Genomic DNA, 27,738 nt, shown 5'->3' with positions numbered 1-27,738 from the left:
GACTAGAACTGGGTCTCCCTGCTCCTAGTCCAGCACCTTAACCACCACACCATGCCAGCTCTCTATTCAAACATCTCAATAACAATGCATGTATGACATAGATGCTCTGGATGTTGGTAAAATAAAGAATCCTGACATATATACTGACACACATACTGAAATATTTGATCCTTAATGGTTATTTTCTCAAAGCCTGCCAGTGGGTGGAACAACACCTTCACTAAAACCTGAGACAGAGGCATTCTTTGCCAGAGGAATCATTCTTGGCTTCCTAACCCATACATCAAAACCATGGGATTGTGTTCTGAGACTGCATGTAGCAATGGCTGCAAATGGAAATCACTGTAGGAATTGAAACAATCTTACCAACTCTCTGAGGCTACAGCAATACAATCCTGATCGAGTATCTGCTTAAATGTGCAGGGCCTAAAATTGCAGCAGGAATTTTTTGGTTCTACTGAGATATCCTCTTCAGACCATGAAGCAGGAAAGATTTGTGTTTGGCCTTTATGCCTTCATATGTGAAACAGCCAATGTAAGTCCAGCACCATAGCCAGAACATTCATCAATCTTGCAATATTCTGTACAGCCATTTTAATTAATTCTACCATTCTCACATTCAGATGTGAGTTATGATATTCTTATTAGTTTTCAATAATCCTTGGCCTGATAAACAGCCTTTAAATATATTATTAAGAGGAAAAGAATAGATGCCAACACTGTATCACTGACACCTTTTCAAACATTACATGTTCTCTTCCAAAGTCTTCACCAAAACAAATATTTTATTTACCAAGTATGAAAGCCATGTGAGAAACATCAGTTGAATCATGAAAAGACTTTTGGCTTTCCTCAAAATCCTCTAGAAATTCTGAAATACCCTCCAAATTCAGTTCAAATTTCAATTTAGGGGGAAAAAATCCCCCATCAAAAAAGGGACATGGGAAACACCCAACAAAACCTTTTTTTTTTTTTTTTTTTTACTGTTCTTATCTAAACTCTTGTGATTGCCTTTGGTAATCTGAAAGGCATTTTTTCCCCAAACCCTAAAGTCTTGAATTACACCTTAGGTCAAATTTTGAGATATACATTTCTTAAAATGTGAGAAATTCATGGGGTAAAATAATGCTGATTGTAATGAAATGCTCATACTTCTAACTGTATATTTTTCAGAAACTAATCTGGCTTCAGTCCAAATGAACCTGAAATATTTTTGTTGCCTTGCTAACCACCTCCATGGGGAACAGAAAGACTAACTACTACCACATCCATTCCTAAAGACCATCTTTTCTGCTTGGATTATTTTTCTTGGCATGTGACAGCCTTGTAAAATCAGACGCCTGAAAACATAAATGCCCTCCAAATGTCTGTTAAAATAATCTTTCTAGGGAATACTTCCTATAAGAAGTTCAGTCTCCCATATAGATTCCTTTACACAGATGTATTTCAGTGGTCTGTATAATCCTTCTTCCTGGCTTTTAAATAGTGGAAAAATATACTTCCTCTTGCCAAATCTTCTTTAGTTACTGGAAAGATTTATGAAATAAATAAATATCAAAAGGCATAAGTCACAAATAGAGTTCTTTCTGGACCAGCTCTGTAATTGCAGGAAGGCTGCAGTCTTGCACTTAATTGCAGTCACTGCAACGTATGTGTTTCCTTGGAATAAAGACACAGAACAAACGTATAAATATAATGTGAAGACTGATCTAAGTGGCTTCCCCATGATGATTTGTCCCTCCTGTGACCATAAGTATATCACACAAGGTCATGTGTAATTCTGGTGACTTGCAAAGAAAATATTCTCTCCCAAAGGATGCTCAACTCTCATCACAGGCATTAGGACATTAACATGTTTAACTTCTAAGAATTTCTGTCCTGAATTACAGTCAATTAATCAAGGTTAGCTTGAACATTCAAAACATAAGTGTCAGCCCTTGGAGGTAGTCCAGACAGGGAACCAAAGCATGAGTACTAACACTACCTTTATCATAAGGTTACAGTAACAGAATCTTGCAAGTCTGAAAGCACGTCCCCCCTCCCCTGCCTTTACTTTCCAGAGAACTAGGGAGGGTCCCTTCTGAGATGATTTCTCCACACACCATCCTTCAGGTTCAGATTTCGTTTATCAGACTGTTGTCTAGGCTACAGATCTTCCTCCTGTCTCCCAAGGTTATTCTCACAGCCCATTACAATGAGTAACAACAAGGCTCTGTAACACAAACTCTTGCATATGCAAAACTATGAAGATGCTTGTACTACAGTATGTCCATGTCTGCAATGGATACATCACTCTGAAGGGAAGATACCTGAGATCAGCATCACCAATTCCAAATACATAGTAGAAGGGTTGTACTTCTCCTTCTCACTTGTTCTGAATGTCCACAGTTACAGTTAACTAGAGAGCTCATACAGATTATTAAACTGAATCAATGGTGAATTCTCTTTTACTAGTCATTTATAACACCTTTTCATGTAGTAAAAGGAATGAACTACATAGAACTTTAAAGCAATTTTCTTATGGATGTTTGCAATGGAAAGATTAATTTTATTTAGAAAGATTATTCTCCATTTTGTTTCTGAAATACTTTCCCCAGGATCTGCCATCCAGTGGTCTTTCATTTTCAACCTATGTTCTGCAACAGCCTTTTCTTCTTTATTTATTAATGCAATAAAATTTAGAGAGAAGCCGCTTACTTCCTGACAGTTCAATATACATATCTAAAATCAAGTTTCCCTGAGTTTAGTGGAGTTCAGAACTACAGCCTCAGTGTTACTACTGATATTAGAGAAAGAAATCAATGGACTATCAATCCATATACTTACACTAATTTTAAGAGCTGCATAAGTCTGCTGCTGTACTTTCATATTCATTCATTCATTCATTCATTCATTCATTCATTCATTCATTCATTCATTCATTCAAATTACCAACTGTATTCACTTCAAATGTATTACTTTTACACAAGCTTACTTGGAAATGCAACCCATTCCTAAACGTGTTTATACAATGACAAAGTTTCCATCTTTGTTCTCTTTCTTCCAATTAAGTATGGACAGCACTCTTTATGAAGAAAACTCCACATGGTTTATTTTTGATGGAAGTACATTGAAGCCCCCAAACCCTTAACACCAGTCAGTACAACAGCCATCCTAGTCCCAAAAAGTGAGTTTCATGTTGCCATCCCACAGATAATTAAACACTCAGCTCCCAACAGTACAATTGGTGTGTGTGCATTTACTTAGACATCATATATCTTTAAGACTCCAAACTTAAACCAATATACATGATACTACCAGATCTGCATGAGACAACTGTTTTTCTTTCATTAATTTTATTGGTTGTATATACAAATTAAAATAATAGCAGGACTAAGGGGAAATGCTGGCAAGAAAGAAATGACTTAGGGAGTTTGCCACATTAGCAGGAGTTTCAGATTCAGTGATCTAGGCATGGACCCACATGCCACAGCAATGCACAGTCAACAGCAATGCACATGTCAGAGGGATGAAATAACAGACTGACTGACCCTCAGGAATATCAAAAATATATGGAATGTTACAATCAATAATGCTTTCATCTAAATCTGTATACAGGTATACCCAAAAAGGCAAAACTAAGATTTTAAATCCATTTATTTCAAATGTGTTTGTATATTCCAATTACTTTAATATGAGATAACCACTTTTAAAACGTGTACTTTAGCGCAATCTTCTAATTTGGAAATATACTTTCCATAAGCCTTATACAGGGCAGCTTGTACATAGCAGTTCCACCATTTTCTGCTTTCAACAGATATTCTATTCACATGGTATGAAATATGCTGCCATTCGACAGCTGAATATTTACCTCAAAGACCTCCTCATCCAGAATTCTTGTTCCAAAAACAGTAATGCCATTGGTGTCAACAACCGCCGGGTTGCTTCTGTCAAGTGGTTTTGTGGTTTTCTTCTTACAGTCCACGATCATGGTAACTGATTTCTTCTCCACACTAATGGCTACTCGATGCCACCTAGTACAGGAATCAAACGTTTAAAAAGAAGAAACATTTTTGCTTGCAAGTTTATAGCTGAAGAACAATGGAATAAGCATATTTGTTTAAAATATTAAAGGCCATATTTCTTCATTATAAGCAGGAGCTCCTCTCAGTAGCTCTAACAATGAGGAATGACTGCTATTAAGCAGCATATTTGCACAACTTTATTGGATGCTTCTGGTAATCACCACACGGGCATCCTTGCAGAACTAACGTGTCGAGAAAAGCCATAAAAAGCATAGCCTGGACTTCAGTTTTTTCACACAGTATATCCATGAACAAACCAAATAGTTGTGACTGTTCTATACATATCAGCAACACATAGCCTGACAAAAAATCATGTCATTCATCTACTGAGTCTGCACGGCTACGGTTAAAAAAAAAAGTGTTTAAACATCCTGCAACAAAACAAAGCTGCTGGCAGACCCTATTGTACCAGATTCAGTTCTACTCATGGCCACAGTGTAATACTAATCTCCCCCTCTTGATCTGAAGCAGCAACTGTGTACCTGACCCTAGGCATTAGCCCAACCTTAACTTTAAGCCTACCTCATGGCTGTTATGGAGGCCAAGAAATCTTACACTAGTCCTACTAGGCAGTTCCAGTGCAGCACGGGTGTCTTCCAACATCACACTGGAGACTTCCTCAGCTAGCCTGGCCAGAAAGGATACTAGGCAACAGGGTGGATGGTATGCAATAAAGAATCACCACCACCACCACCGCTGCCGCCATCATCTCTGGAAGGCTAGAGCCACCACTTCAAAACAAAAGCAGTAAAAAGCCAACACCATCATACAATGACAGGAACCATTATCTGGAAGTGAGCGCCTCACATATGCATTCCAAGAAGTGATGGAAAGAAAAAGCAGATACCTGAACCAGCCAAAGACATAAACAAATGGGCAACAATTAATTAATTAGTGTTGCTCGTGGTGAAATTTTGCCTAGCAGCACACAATATAAAAGCTCCAAAAAGACAAAGTGTGAGCCGAAGGCTTCTTATCCTTGGGTCTTGGCTGGCCCTAGATGTAGAATGAGTATGAGTGAGAATGCATGTGTGAGTGTGCAGACATCTATCTTGTTAAACCAATAAAGCTTTATTGTTCTTAGTATTCAGCGTTCTTGTTATTCATTGCAAGATCCTAGCTGCCTCTTAATTGGAATTCTATGTGAAGGTCAGGGAGGTCAAGGGACAAGCGTCTCTTGGCCTGACTGTGTGTTTTCTCTGAATAAATTCCCTCCATTGACCAAGGCTGTGCACAGAGTAACTTCGAAACTCCCAATCTCAGCTACATACGAGTTGCAGATCAAAGCAAGTGGGAAGAGCTGGGAAGTGTGTGCCTCAGTGGGAAGCATAAGAAAAAATGATTGACCCCTACATGAGATATAGAAAAATACAAGGGACAGTTAGATTTTGAGAATTTTGTAGCAGGTACATTAGCTATCCCCAAGCTATCTCACTGACACAATACAAGGTTAAGACTCATAGCCAATCTCAGTTCAAAACGTTTTCTGGTGAGTAGGATGGCATTCCTATTTATTTGTTTGCTTGTTTATTTGCTTAAGTATTCTGCCAGTAGAGTAAAAGGGAGGGCAAAAAGGAAAGTTCAAAATACAAAAATAGTTCAGTTTTGAAATATTATTTTTTTATTAATTTTATTTATTCCGCTTAGACACCGCCCCACTCCAGATTGATTCTTGACTATATGAAGCAATATTGATCAAGATGGTATGTTTAAGGACTCCGGCTAGTTCCCCCAATGCAAATCAAAAGCTGGTTTTGATAATACACATCAGGTTGGCATCTTCACTCTTTTAAGGCATAAATGAGATCTTACTGTGAAGGGGGAATGAGACCATGTTAGCTGGTACCCAGTGAAGGAAGGAGAGATAGGAGAGCAGCATCTAAGGGCAATATAATACAAAAAGCAAGAGAAAGGTGATAGACAGACAAGCAAACAAGAGGGCAGGGGGATACCAGAACTTATCAGTGGCAAATCTCAAGATTTATGTGCCAAAGATCCAAGTTCAACCCCTACTGAAAAAGTTTTTTAAAAAAGGTTTTGTTTAAATCATCTGGTGGTTGGCATCAGCAGCCAGAATAGACAACATATTCAATTAATTCAAATAGACACCATATTCATTTCATTATCTTCCACTTACTTTCCATCAGCAATATTGACTGTACTAAAGATGGGATAATCTTCCGGGGCAGGCTTTCCATTCTGATCCTCAAACAAGAAGATAGGCGACCTGCCAACCTCAATGCCAACTTGCTGAATGCCGTGTTCATTGTAGATAGATAAAAGAAAGGACTGGACTCCTTTTTTAGGTTTTATTGTAAATAGTACTGAAAAGTCTTCAGGAAATTTTCCACCTGTCAAGAGAACAATCCAGGGTCACAAATCCTAAGAGTAAAAAACACAATTTTGGAACGATTTTTTATTACCGTGGGAATCAAACTTTTTATATCTTCTGTTTAAAATAACTACTGCAAATTCCAATGTAAGAATATTTCTTTTTTAAACAAGTATTGTGCTTTCTTGTTTCACACTGCACTCAGCTTTGGCCACAATATACAACCTACGTAATGTTTCCATTAACCTTATTTCAGTCCTTTTAGAATCTAAGGGGCTCAGGTACTCAGTATTTAATTTAGTATGTGAGGATCAGTCTAAATCCAGACTGTATGCATTCATACATACAATCTACTCCATCGGTTTTCAAAGTACACTTTAATTGTTGTACAGTTTTCCCTATCATATGTATTTTGTGTGCTTCTTTCCATAATATATACATGTACTTATGCAAATTTCGCCATTACATGCATTTTTAGGCAACTATCTATCATGCACTTTCTTATATATACATTTCAAAATATATATACAAGTTCCCATTTTTGTACACTTTTTGAGGCAAAAATACCTGAAGCTAAACAGACTTTGTGAATTATGTGCCTGTTTGTGCTGCAACAGAACCTGCCCTTTTACTTATAAAAAAGAAAACTGATTTGTTTTAACATTCTTCAAGTTCTTTTATTTCAGTGGAATTTACTTCCAGGTAAGCAGCAATTGCTGTCAGTTTACAATTCTAAATACAAACACATGGAAAAAAGTTACAGTGAAATGAACTGAGCTTCCTTGAGAAAAATAAACATGTATAGAATTGGTAGCATTTGTCCCAGTGATTTAGTTTGATTTAAGCAAGTCTAACATTTCTAAGACAGCTCAACTATGCATTTATGTGGGCTTTAAAAAACAGATTCAAAGTATAATTACAAAAAGCAATGACAAAGCACATTGATGTTATTTCAGCATGTGGCAAGGAGGAGGAAGAATATACTGTATAGGCCTGGGCCTGCAAGAGGAGATGGATGGAAGAAGGAACAGGAGGGAGGATGTGCGACAATTTGGCAGAAAGATAATTTAAGCCCACAAGAAGAGCAATCAGATCATTCAAGGTCATTGTCCTTGTGAGTCATGATGTAATTGTGTGAATCTCTCTTAAATATGTGAGTATACAAAGGACTGGAAAGAAGGTCTCTCTCTCTCTCTGTCCAGGTTTATGACAGAGTGTGCAAAAGAGTTTCTGGTTAAATATGGGTGTGGGACAGTACCATACATATCTTCTATAAGATTAGAACCTTGACCATAATGATCTAAGCAGTAACTCAGCTAACTCTCTTGAAGGGCTACACTGCACATGTGTTGAAATGTTTCAGTAGAGGAGGGGAATGCATCAAAGGCTAGAGTGAAAACCCATAGGGAAGCTGCTGTTGGGATCAATATACCTTGGAAGCAGCAGTTGGGGCTCACATCTGCCAACGCATTTCTACCACCTTGTTTCTTACTCAGCATTATTGCCATCTGCTTGCTTCTATTTCCAATATTCTGGTCCTTGTTGCTGTGGCTTCCAAGAAAGTGGGATGCGGTCATCTATAATAGATGTATGGTGAAGCCTGCCTGCCAACTTATTTTTTTAATGAGCAAGCCTAGTCTTTGCTGGAATTTGGGATTTTCAATAATGTTAGGGTGAGGTACATTTACTATTATAGGGCTCCTTTTTTCATATGTCAGCATAGATATTCTCTATACATAGCTTATGTTTGATTATGCTGGTGATTTCATTTTGGTTCATCGTGCAAAGAATGAGCCTAGGTGGGCCAAGGCATATGCACTTCAGTGCAACCTTTTACAGGAATCCCAAAGCTTTTTACAGGTTAGTATTATGTATGAACCTAAACACACTGGTTATCCTTAAAATAAGCTATATGTTAGGGTTGTCTCCCATTTTTATAGCAGGGCCATCCCAGAACTGGAGAAGATCTCAAAAGAACAGAAAGAATATTCTATTTTTTTCTCTTAGTGAATATGCAGAGGTCAAGATGCAACAGATGATGCTAGTAACTACCCCTATTTTACCACTGGAGGGAGATTCAAGGATGTTGCAACATTGGTAGAACCACAGTCCATTGACTGGTCCCATCAGAAAAGCCTTCCAAACTCCAAGAAATCTAACTGAATGTACAGTAGGCCAATGAGGTGGGCTCATTAACATCATGATCCTAATTGATAAGCCAGAAAGGGGTAAGGTGACAATCTTGCCTAAAAATCTGGTTGACTAGAGCCTCATCATTATTCATGCAACATCCTTCTTGTTGTGCTTCAAGCTGTTAGATTCTCTGCTAACTTGAACAATGATCTTGATGCCTAGATTTTGGCTTATAAGGTTTTGATTCCCTGAGCAGAATTCCCATGAAAACACAGCAGTAATTCTAATGTCTGTTTAACTAAAGTTGATTAACTAATCGACCAGTTCTATTTAATTTCTGCTTTGGGAGACATGGGAATGGAAGAACTGGAGCCCAAGTCAGAGGCAGTAACCATATCACATTACATGTCCAAATGCAGCCATGTAGCCTGTAATACTTATCCTGACATAATGAGTTCTTCTTTTTGCTTTTAATGCAGTCATAATCTGGATTATAGATTATGGTGGATTATGCCAGATCCTGTGTAGTGGTATTGCTTAGACTGGGGAGAGGATTTGTAAGCACACTTGAGAAGCATTCTTCTTTTTTTGATGTTTATAAAATACATCAAAAAGGAAAAAAGAGCTAAGCAATCTTTTTCTTTCCTTTTAAACTGTCTTCAGTTACAGTAGTTTAGGATTTCAGTGGGTTGGGCTATAAAACAATTCATATTTGAGCAATGTACTTGTTGCCTGAGTCCACTCATTAAGGTGGCTTTGTAGCACTTAAGTATTACATGCTCTGTAAATTTCCAATTATTTAAGCTCCTTAGAACCTTTGTAAATGAGCAAGGGCTTAAACAGATTATACTTATGGAAACTTTGAAAAAATACTGCAAATCGTTTGAGCTTTCCTATGCCTCTGGATAGGTTTATGGATATTTGACTTATAATCCTTTTGATAGGGATGGCAAAGGTTCAGATGACACTGCACCAACAACTATAAGGGGAATTGTAGTCCAGCTGATTTTACCAACCATTCCGCCTTAAAAAATAATTCTGCATCATACTTTTGAAAAGATCTAATTTGCACAAGTGACCTCCAAAGGAAGAAAAAGAGCTGGCCTGCAAAAGGGGGGGGGGGGGCGTTAAAGGGAGGGGAGTTTCAAGAATTGAATAAAGTTCAGCACCTGCCTTGTCTGAACTCATCTAAAAGTTATGCTGAGAATGCTTAAGGCAGGGGAGCACTGATTCATCCAGTCTAGGCATGTGCTTTCAGTCAAACAAATGGTAAAAACCCTGCAGGAAATCGATTTTTTACTGTAAAAAATGACCCTTTCCCATGATAACTGCTGACAAACAATAAATACATGGAAGTCAGAATAATTCATTTTCTACTTGGAGTTAGAATGATTGTTTGCAAATGTTACAGTTCTTCTGCCATCTACACAAAATGTGAGTTACCTTGGGACGATCAGGCAGAGTGGGCAAACTCCGGGTCCTGTCGGTGAAGCAGGGTCATTTGGTGGCCCTCGGAAGTGTGCCTTTTCTGTCATGGTACCTGCCTTGTGGAACAATCTCCCCCCCCCCCCCGAGTCATGGATAGCCTGGAACCTGCTGGCCTTCAGGAGGGCCATGAAGACCTGGCTTTTCCCCAAGGCACTGGGGCCAGGGCATTAATGGAGCACTGGCATGGACATTTTCAATAGGGAGCCCAGCTTAGTTTTTTCTTTAATTGATTTGTACATTTGGTGATGCTTTCATTTCTGTTTGCCACCCAGAGTTCCTCTGGCAATAGGCAGCTATGTAAAATTGTTTAATAAAATAAACTCCACAGTTGAATGTTTATTATGAATACAAAGCCTGCTATGTCAGCTGCGGCTCTCTGTGTTATTAATACCTTTTTGGCCCACTGCAGCTACTACAGTTTTGACAAAAGCTGTATCACTGGGCGGAGCTTTGACAGCATCCTTTTAAGGAAATTCATTAAAAAAAAATAGTTGTGTTTGGCCTTTGTGTGATTTTTCCATTATTTCTACCAGAGACCAGCATTTTGGTGATGATTTATAAAGAGCTGAAGACCAGCAAGAAAATAGTTTGCTATTAAAAGTGCTCTAGGAAGCAATCTCTAACCTGAGCAGATTCTGGATGGAATAGATAAAACAAAATGGCGGCTCTTGGACACAATTTTTCAAGCTGGCTCTTGAAAAATTTGGTATCCCTCAGCCAGCTTCCTAGGATTTGCATCCAGAGAGGATTTCCTTGTATCTTGAAGCAAACAAGATATATATAGCCCCAAACAAAACGACACTACCCTTACTCTCATTTGCTACAATAAGAGCACTCACTGCTCCTGATTCACCTAAGTCTAAAACAGTTGATAAGCTCAGGAAATGACTGATCATTTCTCAAGTAGATGGCTCTGAGTTGAGCGACCATAAAAATCCATGCATGCATGCATAAATAAAACTCCTCAAATGAGTGCCAACAAGGTACTCATCAGAAGCATTATTTCCAGAGTGCTTGGGAGTTGACATGCCAGCTACACTTCCTGAAGAATCACCAGAGCCAGTTCAGGATGACGCCAATCCTTGTTCTTAACCTCCAGCAGCTGCTTGAGAAAATTTCCCTGAAGCTTCTCCCCCAGCTGTGCAAAAGTCCCCACTCACTAGCTGAAGGATTATGTTAACTAAAGGGGGAAAGGTGTTGTGTTATATTATATACAGTACTACTTGGCTTGCTGTGACTCTTGTAGTTCGAAAAAAGCTGTATTGTTGGGCAGAGGGTTGTCAATATTTTTTTCAGTGGATTCGTAAAAATTAATTGGGTTTGGCCTGTGTGAGGTCCTTCCATTATCTACCACTACACAACAAAGCCTCCAGTCCTTTAGTGAAGTTGAAAGTGGTAGGGGCACCAGAGGGAATGTTCTCTCTCGGGCAGCTTGTGGTCCAGGCTGTGACTCAGCCGTGCTCTAGTGGGGAAACCCTCTCCCTCTGACCTGCTCTGAAATTTTGAAATGAGATTACTTTGGATTTATTTGGCATAGCTTGATCATTTTTATTTTAACAGGCACGGTATGAATTGATAGGCTGCAAACACTGGATGTTTGCAATATCTGCTGTGTATTCAGGCTCACTTTGGCAGGCACGTGGAACCTGTGACTGTTGAAATGTTGTTGAGCTACAGCTCAGAATGGTCAAAAGCCAGTCAGCATGAAGCACATTCCATCTTTAGGTCCAGCCTCCACTAATGTTGGATCCTGTCTAGCTTGCAAATATCATCCTCATGAGTTCCCATTATGGACTGCATAAACACAGGGTCCTTCTCCTGGAGATAAGGTTTAAGTATTAATCACTGCAACAAGAGATCGACATTGCTGCAGTAACAGCCAGGGCAAACCACAATGCTTAGTAATTTTAAGCTCTTTAACAAAAGCTACGTGAACTATATTAGGCACTTACAACAAGACAGAGTACTTTATCATGTCTGTTTCTCAGCCTACTCGCATGATGCTGGCAGGGACTCTGGAGATGGATATACTAACACCGATCCAGGTAGATATCTGGCTATTATTGTATAGGTTCAGTGCAGAACTTTGGCCATGACAAAATCACCTTGAGCCCATTCTGACATCGCATTTCCTTTGAAACAGAGAAGCAATCTGTTGCAATCCACGCAACCCCCCTTCCATTTTTGTAGCTCCTACACCAATTAGAGCCACAAGTCAACAGCATTACATCATTCTAACGTTTTGGCTCATGTGGCCATAAAGGCCCATATTTTAATTATCCCCTTCAGTTAGAAATGCATGGATTCATTCTATTTCAGCCTCCTTCAGTTTACATGTATTCATTCCTCAGTCCACTGCATACCATTCTGACATTAATCTACCAATATTTTACAAAGGCTGTACAGAATGTCTGACTATATATGATATAGTCTGTATAACATTTTTATATGTATTTTCTCATGAACTGTGCATTTCTAAATCTATTTAATCCATATAAAATATCCACACGCATGTGCACAAGCACACTTGCACATGTGTATGCTGTTTAATCAGCATAATACCACATTACAAAATTCAGAGAAATGTGAAGGACAAAGTACCACTGCATTCCAGGTCAAGTCAGCACAAGATGAGGGCTGAATGCAATGGTATGTGTTTGGGAGTCAGGAGGAAAAGCCGCAGCCCAGACAAGAGTCTGATAAACGAAATCTGAACCTGAAGGATGGTGTGTGGAGAAAGCATCTCAGAAGGGACCCTCCCTAGTTCTCTGGAAAATAAAGGCAGGGGAGGGGGGAAGTGCTTTCAGACTTGCAAGATTCTGTTGCTGTAACCTTACAATAAAGGTAGTGGTTGGTGCTTCTTGGCTGGGCTACCTCAAAAGGCTGACACTGAGGCCTTCCTCAAGAATCCTTAGCTCTAACTGATCCCTCCCTCCGTTGGCTAGGTCTACACTTAGTGTGATATGAAACCAGGCAACTAGGTAGTTAACAATTCCTGGCTTAGCATGATGTGTGAACTTAGCCTGGACTTCCATTTTCTTGGAACTATTATCCTGGGGTCTATCAAACCATTCTGTGCTCAGTCTTGATCATCTTTATTCACATAAGTCTTGTTCAGACTCAAAGAACTACTTCCGATAACGGGAAGTAAGCAAACAACTTTGACATGTTTCTGCTCTGTTCTAAAAATTGCTATTGCTCATTTTGTTAAAGCGTTCAGAATCTCTCCCATTCCTTCATTCAAGTGGAGAATAATACTTTACCTTCTTCCCTTATCTCTCAAAAAGACTTTTTAAAAATACACCCGCACCTCCCCACGAGGCCAAATGGGTTATAAATATGAATTCCTTACCTTAATTTTAATGTAAGAAATCCTGTGGCTGTCACAAAGGAGGGAGGTGAGGGAGCAAGAAAGCTAGCACCAAAGGCCATTTTAATCAATGAGACTGTCCACAAACTACCTAAAGGGTGAATTTACTCAGTACTCAAAACTAAAATGAGCTACAGCCATGTAGCTGCCAAAGTTACTACCTGCGTGACAGAATTAAAAAGAAAACACTCTGGTACAGAGGGAGCATGGAATATGTTTGGTGTTGACTTGCAGTTCTGAACACACTCCATTCTCACTGGGTACCACCTGAAAGGGAACATCTGTCCTGCCCTCTCTGCATTGGCTTTGGCAGGAAGCCCTTATTCTTTGCTCAAAGTTTCTAAAAGGTAACACAAGGGTTTTCAGTGGCAAGGTCACTGCCATTTTAAGACCAAGGGACAGCTACATTCTAGCAGCCATTCGTATTAGTGTGAGACTCAGGATGGAGTATTAGGTGGCAGAAAAACATTGCAAAACAAGCAACGGGACTCATGGGGTGACCCTGAGGAGTGACCAAGTTGGTTAAATGAGAGCTCATTTTCTTTGCCAATCATTGAACAGCAGCTGTTGCTTTAACTGAAAAACTGCTGGTTTTTCCAGTAGGATACATTTGTTAGATGGCCATGGGCACATCAGCAACTTTGCTGAAACCTTCCTGTCCACTCTAGTTGAGAAGAAGATTGTTTGTATCTCATTTTTCTTCTTAGGCTTACCAAATCTGAGCTGCTTCTAAAAGTAGGATCCACCCATTATACTGCACATACAGAAAATCATAAGCATGTACTGTATATGTGGAGTGGCAAATAAAGATAAACTGGAAACGTCATTTAATTCAGAACTTAGCTACCAGATTTTGACTTGTTCAGAATTGCTTATATTACACATACTTTCAAAAGAATGTCACAAAACATTGCCATCTGGATATGGACAACGATGGTTGGTGTTAAAGCACAGAGGAGAGGAAAATGTTTAAGGCATTCTTTTATCAAACATCACAAGATGTCAGGATAATACAGAGAGCAAGACATCAAAATCCTGCTACCAGCATTTACAGGTCAGGCTACTCTCCCAATCTGTTACAACAGAAATGAGTAGCTCTTAGGCGGGTTTAACCAATTGTTCTGTGATTCCTGTCCCATTCCCTCCCACCCCACCCCCATTCCTGTTATAATTGTGACTTGCCCCTGAATTTTTATAGTGTTTAACATTTTGAAAGCTGGAAGATAATTCAGATTTTGGAAAGATTTGGGAGATTTGGAGGTTTGTTTGCTACTGGTATTTTTGCCCTGGCCCTGTCTGCATTTTGATCAGCCCCACTCACTTGTGTGCTGTGCTAGTCCAAAGCCTTCATCTCAGAAAAGGCTGACCAACCATCTGCATTACAAAAATAAAAATTATCTGGGCTAGGATAAGGAATGCATCAGTTTCCATTCTATAAAGAATTTTTAATATCATTTCTCTGAAAGGAATTCATCCTAATAATATTCCCAGAGATTCTTTAGGGAGGTTTTGGGTTCTGTCTTTCATGGCTTTATTTAAACCTGTTTTCCAAAACTCTTTAGCTTCTGGAACTGTGTATAGTGTGTGTGTGTGTGTGTGTGTGTGTGTGTACACCCCATGCGTGCACACACACACACACAAATCTACAAATATACACAATGGTGTGCTAATAAATCTTTAAAAAGCAGGTCTGCCACTGGCACACTGCACTGCTAACTGCCGAACAACTGATTGGCACGCTTCATTGGTATCAGGTCTCAGCTCTGCCCTCAACCGGCATTTAAAATTCCAGAAAATTTAACAATTGGCCCTCGCAAGCAAGTACAAGCCAGCTCCAGCACACCACTGCATATTGACTGATTGTATGCCATGCAGTAGTTTTTGACTCCTAGAACCACAAAAATCAGTGTTTCTCAACCTTGGCAGCTTGAAGATGTGTGGCCTTCAACTCCCAGAATTCCCTAGCCAGCCATGCCAGGGTTGAGAAACACTGACACGGATAATTTTCCCCCATGAACCACTGCATATACATATTCATTATAAACCACTTGGAAATGTTCTAATGGGAACAAATGATTTAAATAAAGAAATGAATATGCATTCTTTATTTTTATTGTTTTCATCACAATATGTCCTTCTATAATCTTTCTACTACACTTTTCATTAAAACTACAGAGATTCTTATCTGGAGACACAGCCACTTGCCACATCACCAAAGGAAAAGGAAAGTATTCTAAAGATGGCAGCCTGGTTTACTCGGTGCAGGGACCCCAAAAAGTAGTTGGTTCAGCTAGTTCTGCATTGATTTCTGCCTTGCTATTGCTCATTTTTCTCTTTGGCAAATGCCTGATTTAAACCAGGTCCTTCTGGCTACCAGATTCTTTGCTCCTCCTGAAATGTAGTCATACACATAGGCAAGTATATTAGTTAGGCCTTGGTTCTCTGCGCCTATTATTATAGAAAGGTGAAACGTTGTGTGGGTTCCATTAATTGCTTATGTTGGTTGTGCTGAATGTTTACCCTTTTAAAAAGTTGAACTTGTTCTGTTCTACATTCTTTTGTATTTTACTGTTTGCCATCTTGAACACCGTCCAGTAGAAAGACAGGAAGCAATTTAATGCATTTATTTGTTTCTGCCCGGAGAAGAAAAAGAGGCATCAGATTTTAGTTTGCTTCTTACAGTCACATATATCCCATGGAAGTACAAAATTACTCATCGTAGCTTGCAGACCACGTATTAACATTACATGTTTAAGCCTGCAACAACATCAGGCTTTTGTAGTTTTGCCTCAAGGTGAAAAAGATCTCTTCTATATACTTTTTGCTTCCTGAAGTTGTAAGAGTCAAGCGGAAAAAAATCATAGGTTCTTGAGGAAAATGTGTAAAAAGCCTGAACAAAACTGTGCTTGGCCAGAAATTGTATATATAATTTGAGGAAGTAGAAATAAATCCTCCATGCCGTAAATGTTATGCACTGCACCTGTATCAATCATGGCATGTAAATCAAAACAGATGATATAACAGATTATAGGTATACTACATAATATAACAAATATAACAGATTATATCTGTAAAGTCTCATGCAAATTGTTCACAATGGGCTTCTGAGTGGTCTACATTTCCTTTTACAGGAAATAATGATATAATAGGATTTGGAATGCCTTGAGAGCTCCAACTGCTGAAAAAAGAAAAAAATGAATTTGTGATTTATGGGTTTGATGATTAGAAAGGGTAGTTTATGGAAAAAGGAAATTATGATGTAACCTTAGAGAGAGAGAGGGTAAATAACCATTGCAAAAAGATTGGAAGCTGCTTCTTTATAAACTTTTGTTGTTTTCTTTTTCTTTTTTCTTTCTTACTTCTTCACTATTCTTTTTTATTTCCTTTGTTTCTTTTCTAATATTGGTATGGCTTTTATTTTGTTAAAAATTTCTTGAATAAAAATTACATATATAAAAAAGAAAGAACTCAGGTAGATGCCATTGCCCTCAGGGCACAGGCCTTTGAAGAGATTCTGGCCTGCTTTCAGTTAAACTTGCCAAATAAAATGTGCTCAACACAAACTCCAAATTTTGCATTCTGACTTTCCTGACAGGAAAGCTTCTAGCTTTGGATGAGATTCCCTAAACCAAAGACCATGAAGAAAAAATGTAATATATAATACTTGCAATACATTCATATCTCAACTCTACATAAAAAAAAAAAAAAAGAGGTGTGTGTGGTCCATGTTCCTGTCACAATATATTCTTCCTTTGTAACTCTCCTAACACACTTCTCTGAATCTACTGCAGTACTCCTCACAATTAAAGCAATCAGATCCTGGGTCACTGTTGAAAACAAAGTCATTGTTTTCCAACTGAATACACTGTGAAACTTTGATTTAATAACAACAAAGAATTATTCAACTGTCACACTCTAGCATTAAGAAAAGAGAAGGACAATATTTCAAATACATGAAATGATTGAACCAGTGAAAGAGATGGAGAAGGATGAGGCCGCAATGCTCACTCCTGATTGTTATGTCTAAAGTACTTACTAACTTTCAGTTAGCCTAGTGCTATGAAGTAGAAACCTCTAATTTACAAAGTTTGTTTCCAAATTGTCTGAAACCTAAAAGATTATGTCATGGTTTTCTGGATAAATTTACCAGCACTTAAAAAACCAACAATCATTGTCACTGGCAGTTTTTATTAACGGCAAATATTTTATAGGTAGACCTCAATTAATGACAGTAATTGGGGCTGGAATTTGGTGCTAAGCAATGCAGTTGTAGAGCATGACATCATGTAATTGCATTGCTTAGTGACTGCAATCCCAGCACTCCCCCTTGACATTGTTAAGTGAGGATTGTGGGTTACTAAGCGAGGACCTCACATGACTGTGACTTGTGACTTCCTGCCAGCTTCAAAAAACAAAATCGGCGGGCAAGCCAGCAGGAAGTTGCAAGTCCCAGGAGGCTTCCAAGCAGGCTGGTGGGTGAGTGCTATGGAGTGCAGCCGGGGGGCGGGGGCAGCACTGTGATGCCGTGCAAGTGCAACCAAGTGTGGGAACGGGCACCGCAGCACCACATGAGTATGAGGAGGTCTGGAAAGGAGAGCTGTGGCGCCACACGTGTGCAGGCAGGTGGGTGTGCCCTATGGAATGCAGGCAGGAGGTGCTGCAAGCAGGCTCCTCAGGAGAAAAAATGATGGGAATGACTTACAGGAGCGACTTGCAACCTTTCCTGCCAGCTTCCCCCACTGACTTTGCTCGTGGGAAGCCGGAAGAGAAGGTGACAAATAGCAACCGTTGTAAGTGTGAGCCGGTTGCCAAGTGCCCAGATTGTGATCACATGATCACAGGGGTGCTGAGACGCCAGAACTTGGAGGACCAAGCACAAGTACCACTCATTCAGCGCCGTCGCAGCTTCAAATGGTCGCTGAACAATTGGTCCTTAACTGAGGACTACCTGTAATGGCTTTAATGAAGTAAGGAACATAAGAAAAACTTTGAGGGATCAAACAAAAGGTTCCATAGCAGCCAATAAAATTTCTATTGCAGTCCTGCTATTACATTAATAACTTGCTTGCATCCATGTTCCTAAGCAATTCATATTTAGAATATCAATTTGATTACTAGCAACCTAATCTATTTCTCAAATTCCCATTTAAACCTAAAATGATATAAATGTGTTGGTTATAGAAACTGAAAATTAAATGAAAACTTTTGAACTGGTTAACAGAAAAGCAAAGTTAAAAAACTGATAAATACTGAAAATCAACTTCACATACATATGTATGTATGTGTATATATGTGTGTATACACACACACACATACACACATACATACCCAACATGTACATTATACTGACTCACCTGGGTACAATTGTTTAGTTGGGGCACTGAGTTGTGCATTTTTTGAAACTCTGTAGGCAACATCTGATCCTTTGGAATTCCTTCTGTTTATGCAAATTCCTGCTGTTTTTGATATTCCTTCTGGGGATTTATGAAATTCTAATGCTTTGAGCACATCAACTGGTTCAGCTGAAAAATAAGAAAAAGAAGGAATTAAGCATATTCATACTCCTTCCAAAATATTGCCCATCTTTTAAAAAGGATGGTATCATTTTTCATATTACCACCAAAAGCTCTAAATAATCTCAGTGATCCAATCACAAACCCAAACTTGGTTCACAAATTTGCAGTGGGTTCTATCAGAGCTCCTGAAATCCAATAAAATATTGGCTTGAACATTAACAAACTGCTTTCCATCCAGTCCACAAATGAATTGTGGTTTATGAGAGCTGAAATGCAAACTACTTGTACAGCACGTTGCCTATACCTCACTTTTTCAATATTCAATATTTGTCATCACACATGCCCTAGAGAGAGCAAATGAGGTACAAACCTGCTGCAAACCCCGCCTCCCGCAAATGTCCCCCCTTGCCCTTGTTATGGTCATCTGTAATAACTTGCCCAGTGTCTTTCATTTGCTCAACCTGCTGCTTTTTTGAGAATGAACCTGAGCCTTTTTTTCAGTGTTGATTGCCCTGAGTTTTGTGCTCAGTCTTACTTCTTAGCCAATCCAAAGCTTAAAGCAACAGCTCATGACATCACTTCCTGAAAACACCTCTCATGGCAGGCCTGAATGAAGATTTGAATGAATATGTCCACTCTTAAGGGATAATAATTTATTTAATATATTTTTATTGGAACCCTGATATATCAACAATCTGGCTAACAATCCAGCTCTAAACAATTTGTAAAGCATGTTAAGAGCAATAAAAATAAAGCCCTATTAAAACAACTAAAAACAGGCTAAAAAGACATGAAATCAGATATAAGATTAACAAACATGAAACATTAGAAATAAAAATAGCCTAGCAAATGTCACTAAAGAACCCAAATGCATGGTGGAAGAGCTAACAAAGGGGAGCCTATCCTAACCACAGAAAAAAGTTATTCCATAGAGCCAAGGTTGCTGCTGAGAAGGCCTGCCTCAAGATTCCCATTCTCCTAACATGGTGGGTGGGAGATCAATTATCTCTTCTCAAGTTGAAGGACAGCAGATTCAGTTTGGAGAGATGGTCTTGCATATGACTGCAATCAAAGTCATAAAGAACTTCACAGATCATAAATAGCCTTTTGGATTACACTCGGAAACTGATCGGAAGCCATCCACGGTACAGATATTAACTTGCTGTAATGTCTCTTACCCACCATGAGATGGATGGCTACATTTTACACCCACTGCAATTTCTGGAGAGTCATCAAAGGCAGACCCACATAGGTCACATTATGAGGCAAGGGGCCTTCAAAGCAGTGGCCCCCTCTCCTGGGAATACCTTCTTCCCAGAGGTATAGATGGCCCAAACCCAGCCCGGTTTTCACACCCAGGTAAAAGTCATTCTTTCTGAAGTGCTTTCAGCCCTTAGCTGTTTTTAGACGCCTTGTTTATGTGTTTCTGTTGTATTTATTTAGCACTGAATTATATGTTTTCTTGTATTGTTACCCAACTGGGTTCCATTAACACTGGACCAGGATAAAAACACAATACTCAAATAAATAAATAATACATCAAATATTTAGCATTCACTCCAAATATATATGTTACATGTTAGCCTTGATTGTCAAAGATTTTTATATATTCCTTTCCATCTGGAAATAATATTTCAGAAATAAAAATATGCACTAAACTTTGTGAGCAATAGTGTCATAAAGTGTTTTCTTAGAAAGCTTGGGGCTCTTTGGACAATCTTTCTGGATTTCTCAACAAGATCAGCAATGACAGGCAAAGTTTCTGAACAGTTTGCTCACCAAGAATAGTTTGGTTAGCAGAAGGGAGGTTTGAATGCTCTGAAGCAGCCTTCCCCAACCTGACATTTGACAGATGTACTAGATTACAATTCCTTCAACTGAGAAGACTGGGAATTATGGCCTGACCCATCAGAAGAATGCCTGATTAGGGAAGGGTTTCCTAGAATAAGAAAACTGGGAAGATCTGGAGTCTATCTGAATCAGTGTTTCCTTTGATTCTGAGGAAGGAAGCATTGTCAGCTGGGTGGAGGGTGTGATTTTTAGGAAAACTGGGAGCAAATCATTTTTTTGTGCAGTCCTTAAAGGAAGTGAAAATGACATGAGATTTGTATACTGTGCTGCTTGTATATGCTACATGCTCAACAATTGGTCAGGAATGGATACAAAGAAAGCCACTAACTATATTAGAAGAAGCATGGTAAGTTTTGCCAAGTGTCACTTGATAAAAATGTTTGTTTCCTGTACTTAAAAGGCCATTATATTTCTTCTCATGAACATCCTGAATGTTACTGGGATAATGTGTTTTTTCCAACTTTGCTACATCCAAATTATATTATAAAGATAATATTTAGCTTTGTTCTTAACTTGAGCTAAATGAGGAATCTTCAGTTTAGCCATATATTATTGTTGGTTGCACAGTCAGCCAGTTGTTTAGGCTGGATCTGTCATTTTTATCCACTTATCGAGTCCTTCCCAAGGACCTGGGATAGGCAATGTTAAAGATATAGTCGCATAATGTAAGCTGTTCCAAGTAAAGCTGCCTTTTGCAGTTGACTGATGGTGATTTTGTCAGTGCTGATGGTGTTCAAGTGGTGCTCCAGATGTTTTGAGATTGCACCCAAGGATCCTGTTATTATTGGTACTGTCTTTGCTTTCTTTTGCCACAGTCATTCTATTTCTATTTGCAGGTCTTTGTATTTTGTGATTTTCTCCAGTTCTTTCTCTTCTCTTCTGCTGTCTCCAGATATTGCAATGTCCACTATCCAGACTTTTTTGTCTTTCTTATCAACAATTGTTAAATCTGAGGTGTTATATGGCAGGTGCTTTTTGTTTATTTGGGAGACAGAGAAAAACTGACCACTGGCATTATTTCCAAGAAAGGGCTGGGGCTGGGAGGAAGATGGCCAAAGCATTGAGACCATTGCTGTCTCCACAATTAACATCTTCAAAATGAAAAAAATGGAGTGGTGGGGGAGAAGAGTGAAAAGCCTGCTGTTGCTGCCACACTAAGCAACCCTCCTTGTGTACTGTCATTTGATGGCCAAAGTTGTCAAACCATCCCACTGCCATCTATGACTGAATGGCAAGTGGGCAGACTTTTCAGGAGAAAAGGTCCAACTTCCAACATCTTCCAGACCCTCTACAATAATGATGGTTTCCCTGCCATATGTTCAGGGCCCTCTAGTAGAAAAACTACTTGGTAATAAATAATGTGAAAACCTCACTTTCAGAATATTTTAGTCATCAGTTATATTTCAGACAAGAGACCAAAATCAGATAAGCAAAAAGAAGAGGTAAAACCTCAACAGGGATGATGGGCTATATTGAGCATGTAATGGCAAGTACCAAGTGCTTAGAGTACACAGTTGCCAAGAATTAACATAACATTAAATCTGTCATAGTATTGTCATAGTCAAACATTAAAAATTCTTTGTATCCTACAGATATTATTTTGCAAAGTAACACATGCACATTTGACAACATTTAATGGGATATTTAATCTAACTAGAGATCTGGCTATCCTCAGTTATAGAAGGACTTCACATGTCATCAGAAATATAAAGTTTCTAGATAATTACCCACAGAGAATGCAATGTGCATACAATTTAGGGCACACACTAACATATTGTACAGGAGTATGGAGGCAGTCTTAAAGGAGGAATGCAAGAACTATCAAATAAACTTTAATTTAGACCTGGAAAAGAAGACAGGGTGAGGAAAAAAACCCACCTCAAAATAACTCCACCTTGATTCTGTTTGGTATAAGAGGAACCAGAGGGAAACTCTGACAGGTTTTCAAGGTTCTGCTATTATACTTACATCAATAAATTGGAGTTCCACTAATCCTTGCATTGACTGTTCCCTGGACTGAATACCTGAATGGGCTGTCACACACTTACTAAAAAACCTACCTACAGGATCTCTTCAAAAAGATAAAAAAGGATTCAGCAGTAAATCACATACAGTGGAACCTCGGGTTACGAACGCCTCTGTTAAAGAACTTTTCGGGTTACGACCAGCTCCGGCTGCACAATTTTGCTTCGGTTTGCGAACTCCGGCTCGGGGTACGAACAGGATACGCGGCCATTTTCCGTCCCGTGACACGGTCCACGGCCATTTTTCCGCCCCTGACACGTGGTCCGCGGCCATTTTCCGCCCCTGACACGTGGTCCGCGGCCATTTTCCGCCCCTGACACGTGGTCCACGGCCATTTTTCCGCCCCTGACACGTGGTCCGCGGCCATTTTCTGCCCCTGACATGTGGTTGTAGGGAGGGGGACTCTCCCTCCAAGCAATAGCCGCCTCCCTGTCCTCCATGCCAGAATAGATTAACGGTAACTACATTGAACCTTATGGGGAAATTTGCTTCGGGTTGCGACCAATTCGAGTTGCGGCCAGAGTCACAGAACGAATTAAGTTCGTAAACCGAGGTTCCACTGTACCTCACTTTACACAGCTAAACCTGTTTCCTAGGCTAGGACTCAAGTCTAACATACACAGTTCAGCTAGATAAGATTTTTTTATTACAAAGAAGAATGAACCTGGATTAAATAATTCATTGCCTACTGCCAGGATAAGAATGTGTCTCTTTATACCTCCAGCAATAGAAATCCATCATTTTTTCTTCCTACTCTTCCTATGAATTTATAAACATTTTGTACAATGTTTGGTGGCCTTGAAGCTAAGCAGATACTGAGCATCTATATAACCACCAGCTCAGATCTAAGAAGCACTGCCTGTTGGTTTATTTATCACAGCAGTGATCAACTGGCAATAAGTTTCAGGAAGTAAAAAAAAAAAAAAAGGACTGTACCTAATAAAAAGGAAAATTGATGCACTAATACACAAACTGCACTTGTTTGTAGGAACTTGTGGGGTTGGTCCTCAGTTTGGCACTGGGAATAAGTTCAGTAAATCCTATTCCTTTTATTTCAGTGGGTATTTCCATCTTATGTGGCCTCCACATGCACACGCCAGCCTTTTGTTTTTTATCCTTTAGTCCAGACCACTTCTACCATAAAAAAAAACAAAAAAAAACAAGCATAATGTACATTAAAACTAATTGGCATAAGATATGGGCCACTTTAGGCCAACACTGGTACAACGTAAAACATAAGAATCATTTTAATGGAGTAGCTCAAGATCAAGCTCCTCCAGCATTTCCATTAATGGTCTAAAAGCACCATCAACAGGGTTTATTAGTAGCAGCTTAGCACAAGATTATGTTTCTATGTTTATATAGGAGACAAGCCAAGGAGAAAGTCTTTCATCTAACTTCCCACACAGGGGCTCTCAATAAATTCTCTAGGTTCACATACATAGGAAGATACATGCAGCATTATCTCAGTGTGGACTTACTGAGCTAATACCTTACTACATGCATAACCTTGCATAACCATGGGCCAGCACACAAGATAAGAATATTTAAACCAGACATGAGCTGCATGGAATGCAACTTGTCCATTCGCTTACATCCTGATAGGACCCCAGACTACTGACATTTCTTTAGACCTTGAAGTCTAACAACTAAAATAGCCATAAAGTAGTGGCTCAGTTGGAAGGACACATGCCAAGAATTGAGATTCGTTATATCCATGAAGACATGCTTAGCCTAGAAATTGGTCATTAGTATAGTACTAAGCTTGCAAATCCACTTCTTATTTCACGTCCTCCATGTGGTCTTTTTCAGCAATTTAATTTAAAAGGCAAAAGATGTTGTTCCTACTGCTATTCTTTACACAACAGCAAGTCAGAACCACAGAAAACTACTGGAAGATCTTCAGTAGATCCCAATATATTTTACTCACCTCTGTTTTAAAAGCACCTAGTTATAGTTGAAAGCAAGCAGAAGCTGGAACTTGTAATGGTATGTGGGAATTACCTTGGGAGACAGGGGAATGGTTGGACAAGAGGCAGCTTAGCTCACAAAAAATGTGGGCATAGTAAACCTCTCAGAAGTTTTTTGGGTTGTAAAGGTGATGGGGGGGAAATGTACTTTCATACTTGCAAGATTCTGTTAATGTAACCTTACCATAAAGTAGAATTAGTCCATCGGGTCATGCTGCCTGTCTGGACTACCTTGCAAGGCTGACAGACTAAGTTTGCTGGTTAGATTTGTTACAGTATATTTTCTGCTAGTATTCCTAACCATTTAATTCCAAATGGTAGGAAAATCCAGAGGTAATATCTAAAGAGACAGTTTGCCCACAGGAAGAACATATTAGAGATTTATGTTTCATATAAAGTCATTTACTACCACCACTAAATCACACCAGGCAGCAATAAACATTATCTCAGTAAATATTGTTAACACCTTTGCTGAGACAAACCATCCAATTGCTAAAAGGCAATGGAAGAGTGAATAAGGGCTCTGCCCCCCACATCTTCTCCCTTGCACATGCTCTCTAAAGACCATTGCCACCACTAGACTGATCTCTAGTGACCAATTAAAATAGGGTAAATTAAAAAAGAGCCTGAGAACATTAGCAAGAAGAATCATTAGCTAGGGCAAGAGTTAAGCAACCCTTCCTGCCCTGATTCTTCTCCAGAAGGTTGCCTCCCCAACTCTCCATCTGTCTTACAAAGAAATCATTGAGTTCCTGAAGGTCCTCATCATTTGCTTTGATGGTAGCCAGACGGCTAAATACACTGTACTTGAGGAGGATTCTCTTATTTACATGTTAAATATTGCTTCTTTTAGAGACATTTTAACTTGCTGAACTGATACTCCCCATGTTGAAATGCTAGCACCAAGTTAAACTCAATGAATGCATTTTCTTCAGGATTATATCTGAGGAGATGGTAACTCAAAAACTGATAAAGCAAGCAAGAAACACGATGTACTCTCCACTAGAAAAAGGCAGGAATTATAAGTAAACAGGAGACTGGACAGAAAATAAAATTGTAGCAATGTGGAGTGGTAAATTAATTATTTCTCAAATTATTTTTTGAAATTTTACAGATAAGATCCTTGTATATACTGCACATCTACTGATTCCTGAAAAAAATATTCAATCCACAAAGAATATAAACCACACAACAAATCAGTCCAAGGGTAACTGGTTTTTAAAAAATAACAGGGATTAATTTAAACAGGGTTTCCTTTGGAGCCTTTAAAAATAAAAAGCAGTGAAGTATTCACCTGGGCTTTGATTGAGTATAACTTCTCCTTTGTATATCAGCCTCTGGATACCAAGAGGTTGAGAGCAGTGGAGTTGAGTGGGCATGGGACAAGCTGTATGTTCTTGCCTGGAAAGGCACAGCAATTCCAGGGGTAGAAAAAATGAAAGTTGACTTGAACCAGAGGAAGTAGACATATGCACGTGATGGAGAGAGGAGCACAGACCCTAGTTACAAAGCCCATTTATCTTACTTAGGCAATTATATTTTACATTACAGTATTATGAAGAAGAAAACCTGCATATTCTATTCTGTTTTATGCTATGCTACTATTCTACATAGTTGCGTTGTAGGTTATTAACCACTTATTCTTCACTGATCCCATCCCCATCCACCACCTAGGTATCCACCTACCAAACTATTTGTTTGCCTTGAGCCACCAGCCAGGAGAAAACAAAAACTCAGAAGATTTTGAGCAAGATCAAGATTCAACCTTGAGAAGGCATGAAGTTTGCCTGTATCTGGCTGAGGCAGGTTAAGAAAATGGTCATATACCAGGGTCATATAACACTCAAGGCCAAAACTGATAAAACTTCAAGCTTCTAAAAGGCTGTCCTTACATAACCAACCTTCTCTAACCTGGTGTCCTGCAGTTTCACTGGCACTACAGCTGCCAAAAGTCCCAGCTAGCATGGGACTTCTGGAAAGTGATATAAATTGAACTCTGGGAGTTGTGGTTCCAGAACAACTGGAGGAAAATAGGTTGGAAAAAACTGATTTGGCCCAAGAATGGGTAAAATGTTACTTGTGGCCCACATCTGAAGACTCCTGCAGCCTCCATTAGATATACCAGGTTGGAAGAAAATGATGTTTGTTGTGTATTCTGCTATCAGTTTATGAGAACTGATTCTAGAAACATTGCCAGCCTGCAAACTGTAGGATCAAGTTCAGGATATTAAAAACTTTATCCAAAACATTAATATAAAACCTGTCGCTAAGATTTGTTGAGCAAGGAAAGAAGCTTCTATCCAGATGCATTCTGCTATTATTGCTGCAACTTAATGTTGTAGAGCTGGTACATTTGTTCATCTGTATGATTTACTAATGCATGACAAGGCTGCTCACGGACAGCTTGCAAAAGTCAGGAGTAAACTAGTGATAGATCACACTTGGATAACTAACCCTTAATGTCCTTTATACAAAGTACCAAAGAATACAACAAAATTGGCAAACTGCACTAGACAAATAGAGGTATATCAGTTCAAACATTTAGATTTTTTGTTTACATAAAAGTTAGGTTCACTGTTTAAGCCTACCCTCCCATGTTTTGTTTCCAGCTTGGAATCAAAGATTTCATTGATTGAAATTATTGTTCTTTATGTTTTTAGTTGTTTTTATTTGTCTCTTTTGTGCTGTTGTTTTTAGTTTGTATTTTAGACACTGGTTTCAGTGATATTTTTAGAATATTCAGCTGCATACCTACCTTGGAAAATTCTTTTGAACGGTACAATGCATAGCTTTTAAATAAGTTAGTGGAGAGTTTGGTTTTTTTAAAGAATTGGCAAGAAGGATGAAGATTTGTTTTAATTAACTGCACCATTCAATTTTGGTTATATGTGTAGCATATGTTCACTTTTTTGGTATTTATGGTTTTCATTCTGTTTAATTTATTATTTCATTGGCAACAATACAGAATAATAATTTCATCATTGAAGAA

At 38.9% G+C, this 27,738-nt stretch overlaps 1 protein-coding gene across 1 annotated transcript in view; it reads right to left on the bottom strand.

Annotated features, from left to right (window-relative positions):
* COL11A1 (collagen type XI alpha 1 chain) overlaps positions 1-27,738 on the bottom strand; it is a 246,369-nt gene that overhangs the window by 209,456 nt on the left and 9,175 nt on the right. The window contains exons 2-4 of the mRNA XM_088153779.1: positions 18,742-18,909; positions 6,202-6,415; positions 3,851-4,013 (exon numbers count right to left, since the gene is read on the bottom strand). Coding sequence (XP_088009905.1) covers positions 3,851-4,013; positions 6,202-6,415; positions 18,742-18,909 — 545 coding nt within the window. The remainder of the gene's footprint in view (positions 1-3,850; positions 4,014-6,201; positions 6,416-18,741; positions 18,910-27,738) is intronic.

The sequence above is a fragment of the Python bivittatus genome, unplaced genomic scaffold (genome assembly GCF_059951505.1).
Source record: "Python bivittatus isolate LINGU-HERP-01145 unplaced genomic scaffold, Pbiv_v1 ctg000700_np1212, whole genome shotgun sequence".
NCBI classification, from domain to species: Eukaryota; Metazoa; Chordata; class Lepidosauria; order Squamata; family Pythonidae; genus Python; species Python bivittatus.
Note: the sequence above shows the minus strand (reverse complement) of the source record. Positions and strands in the feature narration are given on the sequence as shown.